Here is a 20,608-nt window from a genome sequence, read left to right on the forward strand (position 1 = left end):
CTCCATAATAACTGGCTGGACTACGAGCGTCAATTGCCAACTCAAGATCTGATTCTGAGACGCCTAGATGCTTAGCCGGTGAGTGGAAGTTAGGAGTTTCCAAGAGCGAGAGTTCAAATAGGAGGTAATTAACGAAAACGGAGGGATGATTAATCAGGCTGCTATAGAGGTGTCAACCTAAGGTCTAGTGGCTCTGGCTTGTCTGGGAGAGCGGTACCGGGCTGTGAAAATCCTAGCAAGGCAGATCTGCTTGTATTGGTTGTTGGAAATAAACTGGACTCCAAAAGTGGGATCAGCTGGGCAAGAGTCACACCGAGCCTTGCCGGGTCCATTACTTAATCAGTTCACCAGGTGAAAGGGTACATACCCCTATGTCCTTTCCAGCACGTGATGCTGAGGCGACGTCACGCAATCCCGCACTTCCAGTGAGAATAGACTCTCGAATCAGCCTATAAGTAAGTGCAGCTCCCTCAACAGCAGATTTTTTCTTGCGCGACTATATCAAAAGCCATCTACAATTATATCACTAGTGTACCCTCCCTGTCACTATAGACTCTGAGATCTGTCTCATTATTCCGCTTCGTCCCTAGTCCGTCCTCGTGACCTATATATTGAACGTGTCATACCAATTCTACGCTGTATACCAGTACGCTCTGAGCACTACCAAATGGTTATGGATATCACCAAGGTCTCTGAGCCTCCTATGGTGCACACTGAACTCCCGGAAGAGCTTCTCGCTACCGCGGTTCCTCCTAGTGACATCCTTATTGCGCCGCTTGACCTAGAAGAAAGCCCCAAGATTCGCACAAAGCTGCGTCTATACATTATCCTAACGGCGCTCTATGTAACCTATCCCGTCCTATAGTGTTCAACCAAAACTACCAAGTTAACAATACTTTGCAGCTCGCCCTGTTCCTATCCGCCCTCGATACAACCATTATCGCACAATCAATTCCGACAATATGCACTGATCTGTGCTCTGCTGCGGGCTACGTTTGGATTGGCAGCGCCTACCTGCTGGCCAACGCCGCTACGGGTCCAATCTGGGCGAAATTCAGTGACATTTGGGGCCGTAAGCTTGTGCTCCTTACAGCAGTCAGCTTATTTGTAGCCGCCAGTATACTTGCGGCGCTAAGCATCAATATGCCCCTGCTGATTGCTGGACGAGCGCTGCAAGGCGTAGCTAGCGGTGGCCTGGTGCAATTATCGATCATCATCATCTCAGATCTCTTCAGTGTGCGCAAGCGATCACTATATCTGGGCTTCTCTGGTTTTGTGTGGGCTCTGGCTGGATCCGCTGGACCGCTGATCGGGGGAGCCTTCACACAGTCCGTTACTTGGCGCTGGTGCTTCTGGATCAATGTACCCATATGTGGCATCACGTTTGGCCTTTTGCTACTTTTCCTGGACGTGAATAACCCGCTCACGAAGCTAGGCGAAGGCCTCAGGGTCGTTGATTGGTTTGGAATCCTCTCTATCCTGGCAATAACCACTCTACTTCTCGTTGGACTGGATTTCGGCGGGACGATATTTCCCTGGAATAGCCCGAAAGTCATCTGCTTGATTGTGTTCGGGATGTTAATAATCGGCTTCTTCCTCTTAAACGAGAAACGCCTGGCCAAATACCCCCTCATGCCGCTGGTCGTGTTTAAAAGCTGGTCTAACGATGCAGTTTTCCTTGTCGTCTTTTCGCACGGTATGGTCCTCATCGGCATCGAATATTATATGCCGCTATACCTTCAAAGCGTACAACAAGCCTCGCCTCTCCGGAGCGGCGTTTTACTACTACCACTAATAGTAGTACAAGCCGTCGGCGAAATTATAGCCGGCTTCCTAATTCATCGCACAGGCTGCTATAGAGAGTTCATATGGGCTGGTTCACTACTCATGATGATAGGGACAGGGCTGTACATATTTTTTGGAGCTGAGACGTCGGTTGCAGTAGTCGTTGGATTGGAAATCGTTGGTGCTCTCGGCCCTGCACTTCTTTTCCAAGCGCCTACGGTTGCTATCCAGAATACTGTTAGCCAGGGTGATACTGCGGCAGCCACCGCATCTTTGCTGTTTCTCCGGAGCATTGCCATGTCACTGTCTATTGTAGTCGGCGGTGTGGTATTCCAAAACAGTATGGATGCTCGGCAATCATCTCTTGCTGCCGCTGGCCTCAGCGCATCTGTCCTCGAGGCCCTATCGGGTAGCCAGGCAGTAGCAAACGTGGGCATCACGCAGTCGATCCAGGACGCTTCACAACGTCAATTGGTCTTAGAGGCTTTCGCGTGGAGTATGAGGAACATGTTCATATTGTATACGTGCTTGGCGGCTATTGCCGTAGTAGCCAGTATGTTCATCAAGCACCGAAAACTGAACACGGAGCACACCGAGACGACGACGGGAATACAGCATTTGGCAAAGGTTAAAATTGCTAAAGAGTGATTGAAAAGGAAACGCAAGCTTAATTTTGCAATATTAGCCCCTTTTTAAGAAAGAAGAACGCTTTCTGGTTACCTATCCTGAATAAGCATTATCCTCCATCTCTCTAAACCAAGCCTTGTCCTCTTCTTCTTCCTCCTCCTACTTCTTACCTCCACCCATAGCTTTCTTCTCTACGTTCTTAGCTAACAACTCATCAGGAGTGCCAACCTCCAGCACTTTACCCTTGTACATAATAAGAATAATATTAGAGTCTCTGATAGTATCCAATTTATGAGCTATCGTTATGGTAGTGTGCTGAGTGAACCCCTCCCTAATGATACGCTGCATGAGCTCGTCTGTCATTGCATCCACGTTACTCGTCGCTTCGTCCACTAATAAGATGCTAGATCGGTCTTCAAGGAGAAGAGGCTGGGAGAGGCCGAAGAATTGGAATTGGCCGTGCGATAAAATGGAATCTTTGAGCGGTGCCTCAGGGGATGGACTCCTTTCTTCGCTGTGGAGGCAGCGTTTGCGTTCTCCTCGTTAGCCGGCAGTGCGGTCCCAATGGGTGCTGCAGTATTGCTGGCGCTACATTTGATGATGTTCCATAGCTAGACCTTGTCGAACGTTGCGGTAATTTTCTCGTCGGAGGCGGTGCTTGAGGGGTCGATGTTGAGCCGTGTATTGTCCTTCAGAATGAATGTGTCCTATGGGATCGTTATTATTCTTGCTCGAATCGTCTCCCGTGCTAGAGTGCATAAAATGAGGCCGTCGATTGTGATGGAACCTGATTTTAGCTCAACCAGATGCAGTGTTGAGAGCAGCAGAGTGGATTTTCCACCGAACGTCGAGCTTTAATATCTTGCGCAGCTGCTGCCAAGGCGAAGGGGGTAAACTCGCCTTCCAGTTCGACCGCAATTTCTACTCTCTGGCCGGGTGAGATCTTCATATAGATGCCTTTCAGAGCGATCATCTTAGGGCTGCACGAAGTTAGTTTCGTCCGATGAGAAGAAGGACAAGTAGGAAAGAATGCTCACCTGTATGCAGTAACACCTTCCTTGAACTCAATGGCACCTTTTCCAGACCACTCAGGAGACGATTCGGAATACTCGCATTCCTTGTCTTACGGTAGCAGAGTCTTCTCGAGCAACTTGATACAAGAGGTTGCCCCAAGTGAGGTTTTGAGTTGTTTCCATGACTGCAAGAGGCGCCTAACAGTAGTAGAGATAGTATGAACGATGTTCAGAGCGATGCAGATCTGTCCCGCAATCGTAGAAGCTTTGAAAATAACAGCGAGGCTGACGACCAGAACGGAGAGACCTGCTACTAACATGTCAAGAACGAGGGTAAGGCACTGTTGAATAGAAAGCATCATATGATCATCAGGCCCGGGGCGCATACAAGAAGCAAGGAAGCAATAGAAAATCGAGAAGGTCAACAAAAATGGTAACTGAGATGATCTACTATCCCCATTATCTGCTGATTTTATCAATTGGAAATATACCGAAGTGTCTACTTGGGACTTTCGGTAGTCCCGCTCCAGCCGAAGCCGCATATATTGTACTCTAACCTTGAATATTTATAATGTCTGGTTTGGTGTTCAATACTGAAGACAGAGTAGGGGCTGATGGCTGTTATGATTGGTTCTGCCAGCTTCTCTTGGTCGTGGCCGTTTTATATTGAGGTCGCCGCTCTTAAACTGATTAGAGGATACTACCTTGAAATTCATAACGTGTTCGTTAATGCGCTGTTCGATAGCGCGGTCTACGTGGGCTTTCAAGTTACTGAGGTTTATGGCTCGGATGTTTGCAACAGTAAAAAGGTCTCGGATATACACGATGATCTTCCTCTGGATTTGTATGGGAGTCGTCTTAGGGCTCTGTGTATTGTGGATACTTGCCACCAGGCCTCTAGATGTCATTGCGGCATACGAGGGCATGGCTACCATACTGTTATTAATAACAGGATCGGCTAAAGACGAACGCTCGTACAACTTTCGAACTACTGCTTTTTAATATAACGTACCCTACCGTCTAACTGAACACTTTCCCGCATTTCTGTATAAACTAGGTTTCGTCCCTTATTTTCCACCTTCTACTATAGTAGGTAATTAGGAAGAAAGCTATATTTGTTTAGCGCTTCAAGAGCTTTGAAATAAACCTAAAATAAGTGTACGATCCGTATTATATGTTTATAATGTCCCTTATATAACTTTATATTACTAATATCGTGTTGGTAATTTACAATACGATGTTCAGCGACTAACGTAAAAGCTTCCTTACCGACGAGGGGCAATAAATGCCGCAGGCTTACGGTATGAAGATGATGGCAATAGAGAACAAGATCCTCAACAAGACCTTACTATTCGGGAGGGCGAAAGAATAACAAAATCTAGAGCCTCCTGGTCCCGATCGGAGTAACAAGAATACCTAAGCAAGTACTAATAATCGACTGCGCCTCAACAGGCACAAAGAGAATAAAGTCTCAACAGGTCCTAGACTTCAGTCACTTCAGCAGATGAACAACAGAACCAAGCCTTAATAGGCCGGAACAGATCGTCTTGAACAATAAAAGTACCTCAACAGGTACGGACAATGACCTCAACAGGCAGAAGGAAATGGAACCAATTGCTACTTGCTTGGCCGCTTGCTTTTTCTTCTTACTTCCCCAAGAGAGTGACTACAAATAGATCCTTAAATACCATCGAGAACACGCTTATATAATTCATCTGAAAACCGCGGGGCGTATAGGCGTTAATTTGGCTTTAGGCTTCGTATAAAGAACGATATATGACGATAAATAGACTCCGGACGCATTTTAATCAAATAATTAACAAATTTTTTTTAAATACGCCGTAGGTGTTAACCCTCGGTACCTGTACAAGTACTCCCTTAAGGGGCTATAGATGATATAGCGGGCCCTTAAGCCGCGTCGGGCGGTTATACAGGTGAACTTGTAGCCAAACGACTACTAAACCTCCTGTCCCTCCCTAAGTCTGTGCTACAACCCCTGCCTGAACTACCGATAAGTGTGGTAATGTGGCACTTAAATTCGTCCTCAGGGGTGGGATGCTGCTGATGTGCAGAAGATGCTCGACTATTTTTTGTCGCGACAAGTCGTAGTATCTGCTAATTGGGGTTCTCGTCGAGCGTATACATCTCAACCATACGCTCAAGTGGATAGACCGTAACGTGGTCTAGACGCTCGCAAGAATCGCGGCGAGAGGGGGTCCGATAAGGGGTCGGATTAACGATTCGAATTCTGGACCGGCTGTCGAGTTATATTCCGCCGACGTAGTGCTTGACAGTCGACTGGCTAGGATACTCGTAATCCTAAACTGCACCAATCCCCCTATCATCGCTAGGTAGGCGAAGTCAACAAGGTGGGCAGCGCGCCGTAAGGGTTGACTAAACCCCCTTGTGTGTCAGCTGCGAATTAACAATTAAAGAGTCCTCTACGAAGATCCTGACGTATATCGCGTGTGGTTTACTCTCGTACGGAATATAATTAACAAGTAGAGAACTGAAGACGACGATATCTATAATTTTCACAAGACTAAGTTTATTAAAGGTTAAAAATTATCTATAATAGCTATAACAACGTCTAATAGACGTAGAAGACCTAAATTAATGTAGTAAGGGAATCGGGTATAGGGCTGATGGGTAAGCATCTGGGGCGTGAATAGTTGTATGAGGAAAGCTGTGACGCCGGTCACGATGCCTGGCACTTGGCCAATGAATAGGGACACCCTGAAGTACACATATTCTGATGGATAACGAGACTAACAGGAAGACGCTGAAGGACTGGACCTGGGAGATATGGTGGGTAGTTCCATAGGCCCGTATTGACCGCTAATCAACTCTGTGCCTAGCCGCGTCAGAGAGCTATGTCACGTAGGAGGTTAATACACGCACGGTTGGAGAGGAGAAGCAGGCTTCAAACTGCATGTTCTATTATTGAATTCACTTAAGAAATACTAATACAATTAGGCCGGAAACTATGGTGTTGAAAGTCAGGATGCCTCGAAGTGGACTTCGTGCGCTCGAGCCTTCTTGAGCGTGATTTTTAAACGCGACAGACCCGAAAGTGGGCATCCATCTAGCCAATTGGAACACCAAAGCTCCGTCGACGATAGATAACTTATCGTGAGGTGACCTTCCACAGTTAGACAATCATTAGTAGGTGCCGCAACGACCCTGCCAAAAAGTTGCCGGGATAGGCTTGCGGGTGGGACTGAGTAGGCCGCTGCAGCTGATACGCCGTTCACGGCCTGAATTTGTCTACGCGGCTCGGGGGAGACGAGTTTTATTAGACTAAGATTTTCATTATAAATATCCAAATCTGCCCGAACTTCAGAACCTTGGCTTTCCCTCTTGATCGTCTATACTCTTTCGTCTGAATTGTTATGTTTCCGTAATCGCAATCGTCAATCACATCCAGCCTCTCCATAGCACCTGTTCGAAAGCAGTAAAATTGCACCCCGTATAGCACAATGGTTCGGACCAACCTGGATGAAGAGAAAGCCGGTTACACAGCACCCACGGTTACGGACGATGCCACGAGTGACTACGTTCCGGCGCACTTGCGCCAAGCTCCTGACACCGGAATTCTTGGCAAGCTTCGTGGCTTTGAAGAGGCTCTAGATCGAAAACTGGGAGTCGAATCGCACGGCATTGCGCGCAAACTCCCGGAGGAGCGCGATCCTGCTTATGCGAAATGGTCGAACCAGCTTGTACGTGGTTTTCAACACTAAGCTATTGCCACCTCAACTTAAAGCGAGCCCGCTGATAAGGAGGAAAGGTCATGTTTGCCCTGTGGGCTTCGGGAACGATGAACCTCTCGTGTTTCGCTACTGGCTTTTTAGGCTGGGAACTAGGCATTGATCTGCGGCGAAGTATCCTGCTTATTGTTTTTGGGACGTTGGTTGGGAGTGCCGTCACTGTGAGTGTAGCATGTTTCCGAAAATTCTCTTCCGAAAGCTGAGACACCCTAGGGGTGGTGTGCGACGATGGGGGCGCCCACGGGTCTCCGCCAGGTGTCCATCTTCCGGTACTCGCTCGGCTGGTGGCCAACCAAGTTCCTGGCGGTCTTTAATGTGGTTGAGCAAATCGGCTGGTCCTCAGTAGGATCTATCACTGGTGGTCTGGCCTTGGCGGCTGTGTCTGATGGGAAGATTGGAAGCGAGCTCGGCGTCATCATCGTCGCCGTTGCCGGCTTTATCATGTCCTTCCTGGGACTGAAGGTCGTGTTCCAGTACGAGAAGTTCGCGTGGCTCGTTTTCCTCGTCATATTTGCCGTCATGTACGGCGAGACGGCCAAGTTTGGAAACCTTGAAGCGCCAGCGACAGCGGAAGGTTCAACTTTCTCTGGCGTGGCACTTACACTTTTTGGTGTTGTATATGGATCATCAGCCTCGTGGGCGAGCATCGTATCCGACTTTTACGTGGAGTACCCGGTTAATACACCCAAAATCAAGGTGTTTGTGTTGACGACACTTGGAATATGTAAGTTTTCTAGCCCTTTGGGTAGACGTTGGCAGAGCTAAGTCGGACTGTCTCTAGGTGTACCAACCTGCATTGGTATGTTACTAGGCGCCGTGGTCGCCTCTGCCCTGCCGGGCAACGATGATTGGAGCACGCAATATGATTCCGGGATCGGATTTCTTGTCCAAACGATGATCTATCCCCATGGCTTCGCCAAATTCATCCTCTTCCTCCTGGTACTTTCGGGTGTCGGCATGAACTCTATTGCCATCTACAGTGCTGGCCTATCCATTCAACAGTTCGCACGCCCGCTGGCTGTAGTCCCCAGATTCATCTGGACTTCCATCTGCTTCGTGGCCATCATTCTGCTCGGCCTGGCTGGGCGCGACCAACTGCTGGTTTACCTCGAGAATTTTTTGAGTCTGATTGGGTATTTCACGACGTCCTTCTTTGTGTGCCTGATCGTCGAGCATTACCTGTTCCGTCGCGGGTCGTATGAGAACTACGATCTCGACGCGTGGAACGACCCAAAACGCATGCCCATCGGGTTCGCCGGTGGCGTAGCTTTTGCTTGCGGTATTGTTGGAGGTAAGCTAGCTGACTGAGGCATGAACTCTATTATGTCGCACTTCAACTAATTCGATCTAAAGCTGTACTCGGGATGCAAACAACATGGTACACTGGTGTCCTTGCCCTTATGATTGGCGACTTTGGTGGCGATATTGCGAATGAGCTAGCGTTTCTTTTCACGCTGATTGTGTATATTCCGGCGAGATATTTGGAATTAAAGGTGGTAGGGAGGTAAGGACGATGTTACATGTTTTTTTTACAACATGGGACTTTTAGAATATACGTAATGATAATGAAACTCTAAGTTGTTGATATTTGGCATGTTGATACATTATCACTAGAGTCTCAACGTATATATGCATATCAAATTGTTATTGGTGAATAGTTCGGCGAACGTAATGAGAAATTGATCTGTTCCGCAACATTGCATTTTTCTATCCTGGAGTCCCCACCACCGTGTTTTGTACCTAAGCTAATCTTCTTAAGGTAGGTTAAGAGTGTCAGTTATACTCATCTAACGCCAATAGGAAGGTGGGTAATTGGTTAATTAATCAGCGTGGCGGACTACGATGTACCCCACCATCAGATTTCGTTGCAATAACGTGGAGCCTTTAGATCAGCTTACTTGAGTGTTCGATGCCCGGCAAGTCGTTACACCATAGTCATCGAGATGGAAGCAATGCTGCGTTCGCGAACCGCGATGGCACCGCCATGGGGTTGAGGATTGTGCCCAAACCACTACAAGCAGCAGTGACGTGGTTCCTAAATCGACCACCAACTTTCCAACTTTCCAATATCGGCTACTGGACCACACGCACGAAGCGCAACTCGTGCATGCGTCTGTCAGATCGTCGCCGTCGTACCAGTTTCTTACGCCTGCGGTAGCTCAAGGAGATCTGAGTTGGTACAATGAGCGCAAGCTGCGGATCACGCCAAGTCTGCATGCGCTCCTCTTCCACTTGCGCAAAGCGGACTTGTGGGTCAATCTGTAGGTAGATCAGATACGCATCAGCCAGGAGGACCCCGGGAGCAATGACACTAGTTTCAGTTGATGGCCAATATCTATCAGAATGCTGACAGCGTGTTGGTGTGGCTCGGGAGATGAATCGGTGAAGTCAGCTGGGAATGTGACTAGCTCCCCATGTGCTGGAGAAAAGCGTGTCTCATCCACGAATCGAGCTCAAGAGACAAAACCTGGCCTGCTTGGAACTACCACGGTGAATTATCCCTCAATGGGAAGCACTCGGCAGTCTGCTGAACAAGCGTGGCTCAAACGGACCTGGGTGATCCAGGAAACGGTTATGGCGAAGAAGGCATTGGTAATATGTGACCAGGAAGAACCGAGCTGGGCTAGGCTCATGCAAGTCATTCATACCGTTAGATTTGCTCCGCACCTCAAGACGATTGGAAACGCGCGCATGTCTACTCCTCAGATCATCCAGCCGTCAACAAATGTAGGCGGTTTTGGAAGAGCGGTCGTAGATAGCCACTGGGGGGGGTTGCTTACTCGCTTCCGGGGCTGCGAAGCAACCGATAGCAGAGATAACGTACATGCGCTTCTGGGCATGACCGACAGGTCCGTCACGCCAGATTACACAAGCCAGCTACAAAGATATTCCCCGATTGGCCCTGTTACCTGATGAGCCCCGACTCATGGTGGGACCAGTATTGCCACCAAGCTCAAGGTATTTGGAACAAGCCACGCGGGAAAAGACTATTATTATCGGTGGGAATTAACAACCAACGTACGGCCCTCCGATCTTGGGTGTCTGACTGGAGCATTAAGCCCAGCCAGCGACCCTTCTGACGTGGTAACAGTGCTAGATACCAAGCCGACGGAGGTCCAAGGCTGCAATATTGAGTTCATGTCAGGGGAAAGACTCCGCATTGCTGGGAGGAGTTTCAACACCATCACCAGGATCACGCACATATTGGACTTCAGGAACACCCCCAGGCCATGTAGCTCCAAAAGGTAGTCGCATTCTGGTTTTATCCCGCCGGTCCCTTGCCTCCCAGCTCCCCGCCACATACAGGAACGGCAGCTTGACCGAAGACGCTTTCAACCGCACACACACTTTGTGCAAGGATCGGCATGAGTATATTGTGGTAACGGAGCCTTATGTACACGGCCTGATGAAAGAAGAGGCGATGAAACCATCGCATGATAATTTTCTGGAGTCTATGAAGCTGAAATGAGGTATGAATAGAGAGGCATGCAGGACCAATTCAGGACACAAGAGGTTGTACATTTTGGTATCCTAGGGGTATGATGTGAGAGAGCCATTCCTCTCAGGACCTCTTTTCTTTAGGAACTACCACGGATACTATATTCAGTCAACCCCATGGGAGGAAATTGAGCGAAATACAATGAGGAAATCGAGTTTATGAGTCCCTGGAACTGCTCGATGCCGAGGGACTGGGCAACAAGAACTGGAACAAGATCTAACCTCGGATTGAATACCATAGAAGCTCAATATTCCATGTGACCCGGGTTGATCCAACTCTAGAGTGAAATACCGAGTAAATGGTATGTCTCTACTATCATGTCACAAATGGAATATGTCGGCATAAATGTACAGCCTGCCAGGACAAGTGATCTCGCCATCCTTCTTCCGGCAGGGATGTTCAGTGTCCATGACGAGTCGCTCAGCCGCGTCGTAATATACCGCATGCGCACGCAATAGATGGTCGGTAAGAGCGACTGGATATTTCTGCGAGTCCACCAATCATCGACCATCAGTGCCTCTGCATTGCCAAATTCGGATTCTGCCAGTGAAAGGCACCTCGGCAGTCTTGTAGTCTACTTGAATCCCGATGTTGTTAAAAGATAAAAGATATTCCCGTGAATAGTGTGCAAATCTGTTAGTTTTGCAATATCGTTTCCGACATCACACTGCCAGGTAGATGCCAATGTTCGAAGCCCTCGTGGCGTAGTTGGGCGTATAGGCGAATTTACCGGCGCCGTTCACCTCGGCATGTCGGTTATCCCCATAGTTGCATCCAGGAATAATAAGTCACAGGATATTTCCTAGGCTGAATGCAAGGCAAAGGGGATGGATCTTTGCTCCATAGCGGACGGCGACATGCTCTACAGCGCTGCAGATGGATAGGCAGGAGGCGATCTGAGCTGAAGCTGCTTATCACTCACGCATGCAGCAACTTTTCTCACCGCAACTTCCTACGACACTAAAGTACCAATCGCACCAGTCTGATGATATCTACTTACACAGGCAATCAGGTAGATACATGAGCAGAATAGATGCCAGCTACCGATACTGGAACCACACGGACAACATCCGTCTCACCGCAGGTTTCTGACCCCACGAATCCGTTTGTCCCTCGGATAGCGGATTTCCAGTCACACCAGTCATCAATCCAGCCTATTTTCGTGAATGAAAGTTTGTGTTCCAAAAGTTGCGTCTTTTGCTCATGGTAATCGTGACTAAAGCTGACGTCGACCGTGGCCGTGGGGAAACGAAGAATTCCCCGACATTCTTGGAACGTTGTCGGGAAATGCGATGTTGTTCCCATGTAACTACCCCGCAAGAATTCCGGATCACTTACACAAAAGTAGTATGGAGTACCCTGCCAACCATGCTCTTATCAGAGTCCCAATCGGGTCAATCGAATCGCGCCAGCCTTAACGTTAGTGCAAGGGACTTAAGACTCATCGGTCAGCGACCTACCTTGTTGTCAACCAACAACCGTCGGGAAAAAGACGAAGCTGACCAGTGCCCGACCAAGGAAGGCTCCCTGACATTGACAGTTGTCATCGTATGTATGGGGGTGACATGTCACCGACAAGAGTGTACGAGAAAGGTTCAGCGCTGGCAAGCTCGCAGTCTTGGGGATTTGGTTGCCTGGCTTTCGGATGGGATTTTCGCCCACCGAAGCCACCACGGGTTGTCAGGAAGTTTCTCAGGAACCAATGATATGTGATATAAGCAACACTTGCCAGGATTCAGCACCAGATCCCTCCGGATCGCGTGGGATGACAGCGCGGTGGTCAGCCCCAAAATCCTGGTTCGTCTGCTCCTGGCATTGCGCTGCTCCAAATGTTTGCGACGGCATCCAACAAGAAGTCTGGGCGCGGCGGGCTCGGTTACAAGTTGGGGGTGGGACGGGGGGGTTCACAGATTAGAATGTAAATAGACCATGAGAAATGACGTGCCCTCTCAACAAAGCCGGCATTTGTGGTGCTATGAGAATAGAAGTCGTGATGTCAAGTCTAGACCTTATTGAAGCATTTGGCTCGGGTTGCGAAAAACATAGTGAAGAAGTATCTTTTATTTTGACTTTCTGGATCTCCAATGGGGGACGGGAGAGTCCCGCGCAAAGAAGATATCGGCGCATTCGGTGCCTGGCCAGTTTTTCCCTTTCCAGAAACTCCCCAGGGCTGTCTCCACATCTTCTGTCCAAGTTTGTGGGGAAACGCAATCCGGGGGAAACACCCGACAGAAAATGTGAGCAAATTGGTCTTGCCCCTTTGCCCCCAATCTCTGCGCCGTATTTGAATGCAAATTGCATTTGGGGCTGATTTCTTTTTTCCGTCTGGTAACACCAACCAAAGACACCGAGCAAGCGGTTCGATTTGCTCGTACAGGTACTCTGGACGTCTTGCAGCATCGGGTGCCAGTTGGTCACGATTTGGCGAATTGCACAGGCGGGCTGCCCCTGGACAGCCATGAACTCCAGAGTTCCAGAGTGGATTGTGCTTCAGGAAACGTGATACGAGCTGTCTGCAGGCGCCTTGCCATGATGAAGCCGACAAATCTGTGTGGAGTGCAGCCTCGAAGCTTGATTGCTAGTGGTGGCTCTGTGCGAGTATCTGTAGGGGCACCGAAATCTGCCAGCACTCAGGCACTCAATCTGTGACATCTTGTCCCCGGCCGTATTGGATTGTACAGTACTTGTCCCGAAGACACCCCCATCACAGCATCGTCAGGCAATCCCAGGAATATTAAACGTCGCCTGAATTCCTGGCGTGCTGCAACCCATTTGTGCCCCCAGCGCCCCGGGAGTCAAGGACCTGTCTGGGGTTGAGAAGCATGCCGGTGAGCTGTTTGTGAAATTATGTTTAAGTTCCCCAGACCTACGTATTTGGGCCGAGCAATGCTGATGAATTCATCCCATGTGTGTGCCTTTTACTCAAATAGCTAGAGCCCCCCGTTCCACCCCTTTCCTCACAACAGAAACCAAAGTTACTCGGCTGAATTTGGCAAACTCCTCGCTATTGTTCCGAATGATTCACCTCGCTTACTTATGAGTACTTGGAGCATTCGAATTCACGCGCTTGACAAGCTTGAGACAAAAAGTCCAACCTCGGCATCCTACATCTTCAACACACTTTCAGTCGACTTGGGTGGTTGTAGCTCGATCCTGCTTTTTTATTCCCCTGAGATAACTCACACCTTCGGCCACAACCGTTCTTGCAGTTTGGTTGTATGACTTACATTGCATCCACCGCTCTTTCCCACAGTGACATTCCGCAGGGTTGCCACTTTATTTCAACCACCATCCTGCCCCGTCCCCCGAGAGCGTTCTTCTTGATTCTTCCTCTCTCGACAGGTTTTCGAGCCACTCCCACCGCATCAAGGTCTGCGTCGCCTCGCATCATCTTCATAATTTAGTTGTTCTTAAAGACAGACCGACTTCATCTAAAAACAGAAACACTTTGGATTGGCAAAGCATAAAAACCAGTAAGTCTCGACCGTCCGGACTCATTTCTGCTTGGTTTCTACTTTTATTTTCTACGTCAACCCACCGCTAAAGTCACTGACCGCCCCTTCCAGCCATCCAACATGCCTAGCCAGATCGCAACACCGATTCCCGTCACGCCTCCGCGCAAGACGATGCGCCTGGTCACCTCCGAAGACCTCTTCGCCAGCTTAAACGCTACTCTGGCATCCACAGGCAACAAGCCGCAAACACCTGTCCGCAACATTAAGGAACGAGACTGGGATGTCCCGGCACCTCCGCCCCCAAGCCCAGTGAGCTTCCATCAGTCGGATCAGTGGCGAAACGCCATCCGTCATTAATCCATCTGCATCAAGAAAGCACATCACCATTTTATGACAGCCTTGGAGGGAACCTGTACGGTGTGCGCGTTGCATGCGTCTGAATTGGGGAACGAGTTCTTGCCGTTCTTTTTAGGAGTCAAGGTGTATAAAAAGCATGGGGCCGAAGGGGCCAGATGTCGGTCGGGTCTACACAAAAGTCTCATATTTTCATCATCATCGGAAGGGACAAATGGCGTCGATATGGAAATCACCGCCGAGGAGGTCGGTATGGCTAGAGAAGTTTCACTCCCCGAGGATGTATCACTACGAGCAATGCACATTGGAACCAGTCGTAGCTGGTAAAGCTGGAAAGGCGTAATATGAGAGGAGCAATGCTTTTTGCGACTCGCAATGATCTCGCATTGTTCTGACTGTGACATTTGACCATCGATCTGATAACAACATGGATGGCAACCATGGGAGAGCCAACGAGAGGCCTTCCTGCGTAGGTTCGCTCGGAGGTGCCGTTCCGCATATGATTGGCAAAGCGGTGTCGTGTAGCTAGCTGGTGGTGACTTGTCAGGGTGCTGAGGTGGATCATGGAACATGGGGTGCGCCATAATGGTAACACTTATGGATTGTCTAAGGTGGTATTCTCGAGACCGCCAGTGGGAACGCAACCCAACAGCCTGATCAAGCGTTTTTCGAGGATTTGCAAAGAAATGATCTGCGCAAAAATCGGAAGAGGTGTGGTGTTCCTTGTTCTGCCTTCCAAAGCTTGGCATTCACGCTTGGGCCGCACAATCTTGCAGAAGCGACTTCTTGGGAAGTCGGAAAGACACCTATTTACGCGTCCGGGTCGCGGGTGTGGGTCCCTTTCACGCGTCTCACTGCAAAAGCCGGGCCCATCACGACTTTCTCAATTCCGGAATTGCTTTCCACTTTGCACCAAGCCGGTTCCTCCTTCTTTACTTGCAAGCTGCTCCTCCTCCCACTTTCCCTAAACTCAATTGATCTTAACCTAGTCGTGATCTCCCATATACAATTGTTATACTATTGTACCTTTCAGACAGCACCACCATCGAGATGCCTGTAGCTATCAAGCGCCAGAAGGCGTCGGCCAAGCCTAGAGCCGCTCCTACCAAGCAAAATGCATCAGCCAGCATTGCCAGCTTCGCACGTGTCTCCAAAGACCTTGGAAGCAGCGACATGAAGGATATCACCTCCACCTCCACCACCTTCACCTCAACTCCAGCACAGGACGCCAAGCTTGCTGCCGTAGCTCGTTCCTCTCGAAAACGGAAGGCTATTGCAACCATCGAAGACGACTCATCTGGGGAGGAGACACCCACCAAGTCACACCTGCCATCCTCCACAACCAGCACCCCTATCGCATCGACAAGACCAGTCAAGCGCACTCGAGGACGTCCATCTAAGAAGGCTCGCCCTGCACCCAGACCACTGAAGCGAGCCCGAAGTTCCAGTGTCTCCGACTCCGACCAGTCCACGGTCAACACTGATAAGCTTTTCAAGCGTCTGCGTCTGGAGTCATCGCCGCTGCGTTCTTCGTCTCCACTTACAGCCGACTCGTCCATCGCCGACTCAGAGGCTGAGTCCAACATCCACCTCAACTCGGCGCCAACGCTCCCGCGTGAGGTCCTCGACTTGATCAGTCTCCATACTTCCCTACTGAAGACTTTGACACTGCACTACGCACACAATGGGTTTAATGTACCAGCCGACCTGCGCATTGTGTGTCCCAACATCGCCCGGGCTTGGGGAAAGAAGAATGTCACGGAGGCTGACGTTCGCACCTGTATTGGGATTCTTAACAGAAATAACAGCAACATTCTATTCACACTTGCCAATTATGGTCGCGGCAAGATTTGCATCGAAATCGACTCCTCTCACGGGTCTGGCCCCTTGAACGAGAAGAAGCTGAACGACCTCTTTCGCACTAACCTCGAGGCTATGTGGTCTAATTTCGCTGTCAACGGGAAGCCGGACGCAACCAAGTTCGTCAGCAGCCTGCCCAAGGCCCCTATCACAGTCTGCGACTCTCTCGCCAAAGCAACGCCTATGATGGCAAAAGGACAAAAGCGTCTGGAGGAGTTGAAGCAAGGATTTGCCGCGAAGAGGCTAGAGAAGGAGACGAAGCCGGCTACAGCTACTGCCTCTTCCATGACAAACCCTGACGGCTCTAAGATGAGCCTTCTCGACCGCATCCGACAGAAACAGCTCCAGAAGTGTGCACTTCCAGCCGGCCTCTCGCCCGCTCAACTGGAACGACGAGCAGCTTTGCAACGCGTAACCGAAGTGTCAGCTATGATTGGCATGCTGAGTCGGGCGAGCTCGGGAGGCCAGGGACGCATCTCGTTTACTATGGCAGTGATGCTCGAGAAACTGAAGGACTCGTTCAGAATGGGGATTTCAAGGGAGGAGGGTGCCGTTTGTGTGCGGCTCCTCGGAAGCGAGGTTGCACCGGAATGGATCCGGGTTGTCACGATTGGACAGAGGGAGAATGTGGTCATTGAGACTGACCGACAATTGAGTAAGGCGAATATCGAGAGCAGAGTCAAGGCAGTCATTGCGAAGGAGCAGAATTAGTCGTATGCATGTTGGGAGCCGTGGGGTTGACGGGCCGGAGTGGTAGGGTTGATTCACAAGGGATATTGGAGCATGTCGCAGGGGAGGATATACCACTGTTTTGATAGTGCCATAAACGCACCGCAGCTGAGCTGTCATGAGTCTTGAATAAAGCCCAGATTCAAATCTGAAGAAGTTGTGGTCGAATCTCTTGTGTCTAACGGTCTAACGTGATCCAGAGCCACTTCTCAAAGAGTGGTCATCTGTAAAGGGATCGAATGCTAATAAAAACGTCTATCCTCAATGGCTACCTTTGCTGAACAGTCCTCATTTCCCATTTCTGCCAGCTAGTTAGTTAGAGTTTAGTCCATCACCGACTCAACCCTTCTTCGATTATTTTCACGAAAGTCCCGTTTATTTCTTGTCGTCCTTCTTCTTGAATCGGGGCTCTCCGATGCCAGTGCCGCGGAGCTTGACGTTGAGGACGCGCTCCATGGCACCAAGAACCTTCTGGTCGGGGGTGGCGGTGCCGCGCTCAAAGTCGGCGATCACCGTGGGGGTAGTGTTGCACTTGGTCGCCAGGTCCTTCTGCGTCATCTTAGGCTCCATCTTCTGCCGCGTCTGGCTGATGGCATCGCCCACCACCTTGCCTACCGTGTTGGGTTTGATGATGTCGTCGGAGCGGTCGACCTTGGTCAGGCGCTGGCCTTCGACGCCGGGCTTGCTGGCCTGAGTGGAGGGGTTAGTCCGATGTAGTCCCATGGGAATAAAGACAGCAGAGGCAAAGATATCAGAGGGAATGTAGTAGACATCACGACTTACGGCGTTGCCGGCTGCGAACTTCTTCTCGGCTGCAACGTTACCGCTGCGCATGGCGGCGTTGAGGGCACCCTTGCCGCGCACGACAGTTTCGCGCTGGGCACCCCCACCAGGGCCACGGCTCTTGCCGATAACAACGGGCGTGTCATCTACGTAGGACATAGTGTCGGTTTATAATGCGTATGTGCTTTTGGGGTATTGCGTTGATAGTTGGCTTCGTTGCGGATTGATGACTGTTGGGTGGTCTTATATGTGTAGTGGTGATAGGAAAGGATTTGAAGATGACGCCGACTGATGGCAAGACGAACTGTGGTGGGTTTATTTGCCCCGCTGACTCAATCGGGGAAGGGAGGCCACGCCACCGGCCACCTGCACCAGGCCCTGAAAGTCCAAGCCCGACGACAGTGAGGCTTCAGATGTTCAGGTCAGGCGAGGACCGTGCGCTCAGTGGCGCAAACATTATGGGTCCAAGTTCGAGCTGTTTTCTTGGCATGATTGTGGTGCAGACAGCAACATCATTAATCGGATTCAACTTCAACAACTAATTTCACGATTCAGTTAAGTTCTTGGCCAGGTTGTCTTGTTTGCTCTCAAACTGTCGTGCGTTTGGTTTTCTTGCGTACTAGTTGTTTCCATCGGAAATGTCATAATATCCCTGGACCGGATCTATGGGGACTACATTTCTGGTTGGTTCTGGTCGTTTCGTCAACGACTTGATGGACGATACTTTAGGGATGTCACTGCATTCCGCCCTCATACGAGTCCCCGCATTATGCTACTACATGGCGCTTGGTAGCACCGGTGACGCCGTGTTACTTGCTGGTTGTGCTCTGTGGAAGAAGCGAAACTTATTGCTTGGACTTATTGACCCTGTCCTAGAGCCTGTCGTGAAGACAATCGTGTTGGCGGTCGTTTCTCTCCTTGTCTTCCGACTCGCTCGACTATTAGGGAAGTCTCGAGAAGTAAAAATTCCGCAATGGGTGAGCCCAGCAAAGCCGATGTTGTTCCCTTGTCAGACAACCCACACAAGGCTATTCCCTAAAAAACACTCATTCGCGTACTCGTATCTCATGGTCGGAATCCCTGTTGGCTGGGAAGGTGTCGCGGGCGGCATGATATCAACGGGCAATGCGTCATCTAGCAAGTCTAGGAAAGGGTGGTATCAGATTGATGCTGCCGATTATCTCGAAAGAGGCAACGGCCATATTGGATTAAGAGGCAAATTGGATTCTTATTTGGAGTCACAGGTATGTCTTATTTCAATATGTTTGGTCCATGTTAGCTGATAAATACAGGGCGTTGGACCATCTCAGTACCCATATGCGTACTTGGTCACAGCAGCCAAGTTCCTGGGTTATCATTTCAACCCTGTGTCTTTCTGGTATCTCTATTCTACCGAAAAAGACATGACAGCTGTGATACTTGAAGTCAATAATACGTTTGATGAGAGACGCATGTACTTCTTGCCTTCCAGCGAATCTTCAATCAAAGCACTGGATGATGTCGAAGTTACTAGCTCAAATATGCCTGCCTGGAATGGTCCCAAGAAGACGAGCCCCAAACCATTACGAAGAGCCTGGCCGAAAGACTTCCATGTGTCGCCTTTCAATTCTAGAAAGGGAGACTATTCTCTCGTTTCACATGATCCTCTGGCTCCATCGATGGAAGGGAACGGATCGATCGACAGTACGATCAACCTATCATCTTCCAAGGAGCATACAAAGTTGGTGGCTCGTATCATCTCGGAAGGCCCAGCCCTTGACCCAGGAACTATGAGTGCATGGCAGAAACTCAAGTTTCTTTCGGCCTGGTGGTGGGTTGGCTTCGTCACATTTCCGCGTATTGTCAAAGAAGCCGGCGCTCTGTTCTTCAAGCGCAAACTGCATGTCTGGTACCGGCCAGAGCCCTTAAAGCAAAGCATGGGGCGGCGGGCCGATGAGACAGAGAGGCAACTGGAGACCCTATTCCGGAGATATCTGCGGTATATGGTTGATCAGTGTCCCGCCGCGTTGGTGGTGCATTATGTACCAAGTGGCTTATCAGACACCAGCACGGAGACCATGACATCGCCTGCAGCGAAGAGTAACTCAGACCTGGTATCATCAGAAGAGATGGAATTCAACGTCTTGACACCAGCGTTCTATTCAAGGTTCATCCACTACGCGCACGATCTGGAAGCAGTTTTCTGTGAGCTGAATGAAAGCCGCACGATCTGGGTATCTCGGCCAGAGCTTCTTCCGAAGCTTGTCCTCAAGAAGCCGCCGCCACCTCTACACACATCGAGTTATCTCGACTATGGGTACTTCAAACTTATTCAACGCCTTCGCCAAAGACCAGAGAGAATCGAAAGGCCGATGACGTCGAGCCAACCTTCGTCTGAGGCTTCCGACACTCATACAAAGGTGGATATTCGAGATTTTCGACTCGCATCCATGGACGGTTACGTGCTAGCTCACGAAGATGGCAAGTCCCGACAGTTATACAGATCTTTGGTGCTGAAGTTATTCGTTGCCAATGGTTTGGCCATGGGCAGCGTGGAGTTGCTCTGGCTCGAGCAACTTTTTGTCAGGGTGTTGCTGGCCTGGCTTTTGATATGACCTTTACTGGAGCTTTTCATCCCATGCCACAACTTCAGGGCTTGCTTTTAATGTTTATGAGCATTTAACATCAACTATCCGGAATACTTGTATGCCAGCCGGAATGAGTTTACTTACCCAATTGAGCGCTCGTTCCATTCAA

The 20,608-nt window shown here is 49.7% G+C and overlaps 7 protein-coding genes across 7 annotated transcripts; 5 read left to right on the plus strand and 2 right to left on the minus strand.

The window, feature by feature from the left end:
• Positions 1-509: 509 nt before the first annotated feature.
• BCR38DRAFT_368730 (MFS multidrug transporter-like protein) lies at positions 510-2,661 on the plus strand. Its single transcript, XM_040857260.1, has 2 exons — positions 510-844; positions 904-2,661. Exons 1-2 carry the CDS (start codon positions 668-670, stop codon positions 2,431-2,433), a joined length of 1,707 nt encoding a protein of 568 aa, XP_040716594.1. The 5' UTR covers positions 510-667; the 3' UTR covers positions 2,434-2,661.
• On the minus strand, positions 2,572-2,880 carry BCR38DRAFT_341480 (P-loop containing nucleoside triphosphate hydrolase protein; the record flags this gene model as incomplete). The annotated part of the gene is made up of 1 exon (XM_040855872.1): positions 2,572-2,880. A coding segment is annotated over one exon (309 nt), but the record flags the coding sequence as incomplete, so codon positions are not given.
• A 3,790-nt stretch (positions 2,881-6,670) lies between these two features.
• Positions 6,671-8,843, plus strand: BCR38DRAFT_432815 (permease for cytosine/purines, uracil, thiamine, allantoin-domain-containing protein). Its single transcript, XM_040860208.1, has 5 exons — positions 6,671-7,144; positions 7,213-7,353; positions 7,406-7,916; positions 7,974-8,483; positions 8,546-8,843. Exons 1-5 carry the CDS (start codon positions 6,905-6,907, stop codon positions 8,698-8,700), a joined length of 1,557 nt encoding a protein of 518 aa, XP_040716596.1. The 5' UTR covers positions 6,671-6,904; the 3' UTR covers positions 8,701-8,843.
• A 488-nt stretch (positions 8,844-9,331) lies between these two features.
• On the plus strand, positions 9,332-10,145 carry BCR38DRAFT_197622 (uncharacterized protein). The gene is made up of 2 exons (XM_040854070.1): positions 9,332-9,453; positions 9,514-10,145. The coding sequence occupies exon 2, from the start codon at positions 9,536-9,538 to the stop codon at positions 10,103-10,105; it is 570 nt and encodes a 189-aa protein (XP_040716597.1). The 5' UTR covers positions 9,332-9,453; positions 9,514-9,535; the 3' UTR covers positions 10,106-10,145.
• A 4,121-nt stretch (positions 10,146-14,266) lies between these two features.
• BCR38DRAFT_484865 (uncharacterized protein) lies at positions 14,267-14,827 on the plus strand (the record flags this gene model as incomplete). Its single annotated transcript, XM_040863801.1, has 2 exons — positions 14,267-14,455; positions 14,519-14,827. The coding sequence occupies 2 exons, from the start codon at positions 14,267-14,269 to the stop codon at positions 14,825-14,827; spliced, it is 498 nt and encodes a 165-aa protein (XP_040716598.1).
• Positions 14,828-17,203: 2,376 nt separating this feature from the next.
• On the minus strand, positions 17,204-18,149 carry BCR38DRAFT_432823 (multi protein bridging factor). Its single transcript, XM_040860209.1, has 2 exons — positions 17,873-18,149; positions 17,204-17,779 (listed from the first exon to the last, which is right to left on the minus strand). The coding sequence occupies exons 1-2, from the start codon at positions 18,029-18,031 to the stop codon at positions 17,465-17,467; spliced, it is 474 nt and encodes a 157-aa protein (XP_040716599.1). The 5' UTR covers positions 18,032-18,149; the 3' UTR covers positions 17,204-17,464.
• Positions 18,150-18,651: 502 nt separating this feature from the next.
• On the plus strand, positions 18,652-20,466 carry BCR38DRAFT_457599 (uncharacterized protein; the record flags this gene model as incomplete). Its single annotated transcript, XM_040862060.1, has 2 exons — positions 18,652-19,116; positions 19,165-20,466. 2 exons carry the CDS (start codon positions 18,652-18,654, stop codon positions 20,464-20,466), a joined length of 1,767 nt encoding a protein of 588 aa, XP_040716600.1.
• Between the last annotated feature and the right edge of the window lie 142 nt (positions 20,467-20,608).

The sequence above is a fragment of the Pseudomassariella vexata genome (genome assembly GCF_002105095.1).
Source record: "Pseudomassariella vexata strain CBS 129021 chromosome Unknown BCR38scaffold_6, whole genome shotgun sequence".
Taxonomy (NCBI): domain Eukaryota; kingdom Fungi; phylum Ascomycota; class Sordariomycetes; order Amphisphaeriales; family Pseudomassariaceae; genus Pseudomassariella; species Pseudomassariella vexata.

Bases quoted from the DNA above. Each gene is read 5' to 3' on its own strand.
- BCR38DRAFT_197622 (XM_040854070.1), top strand. From the start codon at position 9,536: ATGCTGACAGCGTGTTGGTGTGGCTCGGGAGATGAATCGGTGAAGTCA.
- BCR38DRAFT_432815 (XM_040860208.1), top strand. From the start codon at position 6,905: ATGGTTCGGACCAACCTGGATGAAGAGAAAGCCGGTTACACAGCACCC. The intron at 7,354-7,405 runs GTGAGTGTAGCA...GAGACACCCTAG, and splicing joins TGGTTGGGAGTGCCGTCACT to GGGTGGTGTGCGACGATGGG. The intron at 8,484-8,545 runs GTAAGCTAGCTG...TTCGATCTAAAG, and splicing joins TGCTTGCGGTATTGTTGGAG to CTGTACTCGGGATGCAAACA.
- BCR38DRAFT_368730 (XM_040857260.1), top strand. From the start codon at position 668: ATGGTTATGGATATCACCAAGGTCTCTGAGCCTCCTATGGTGCACACT. The intron at 845-903 runs GTAACCTATCCC...AATACTTTGCAG, and splicing joins TTATCCTAACGGCGCTCTAT to CTCGCCCTGTTCCTATCCGC.
- BCR38DRAFT_432823 (XM_040860209.1), bottom strand. From the start codon at position 18,031: ATGTCCTACGTAGATGACACGCCCGTTGTTATCGGCAAGAGCCGTGGC. The intron at 17,780-17,872 runs GTAAGTCGTGAT...CCCTCCACTCAG, and splicing joins AGTTCGCAGCCGGCAACGCC to GCCAGCAAGCCCGGCGTCGA.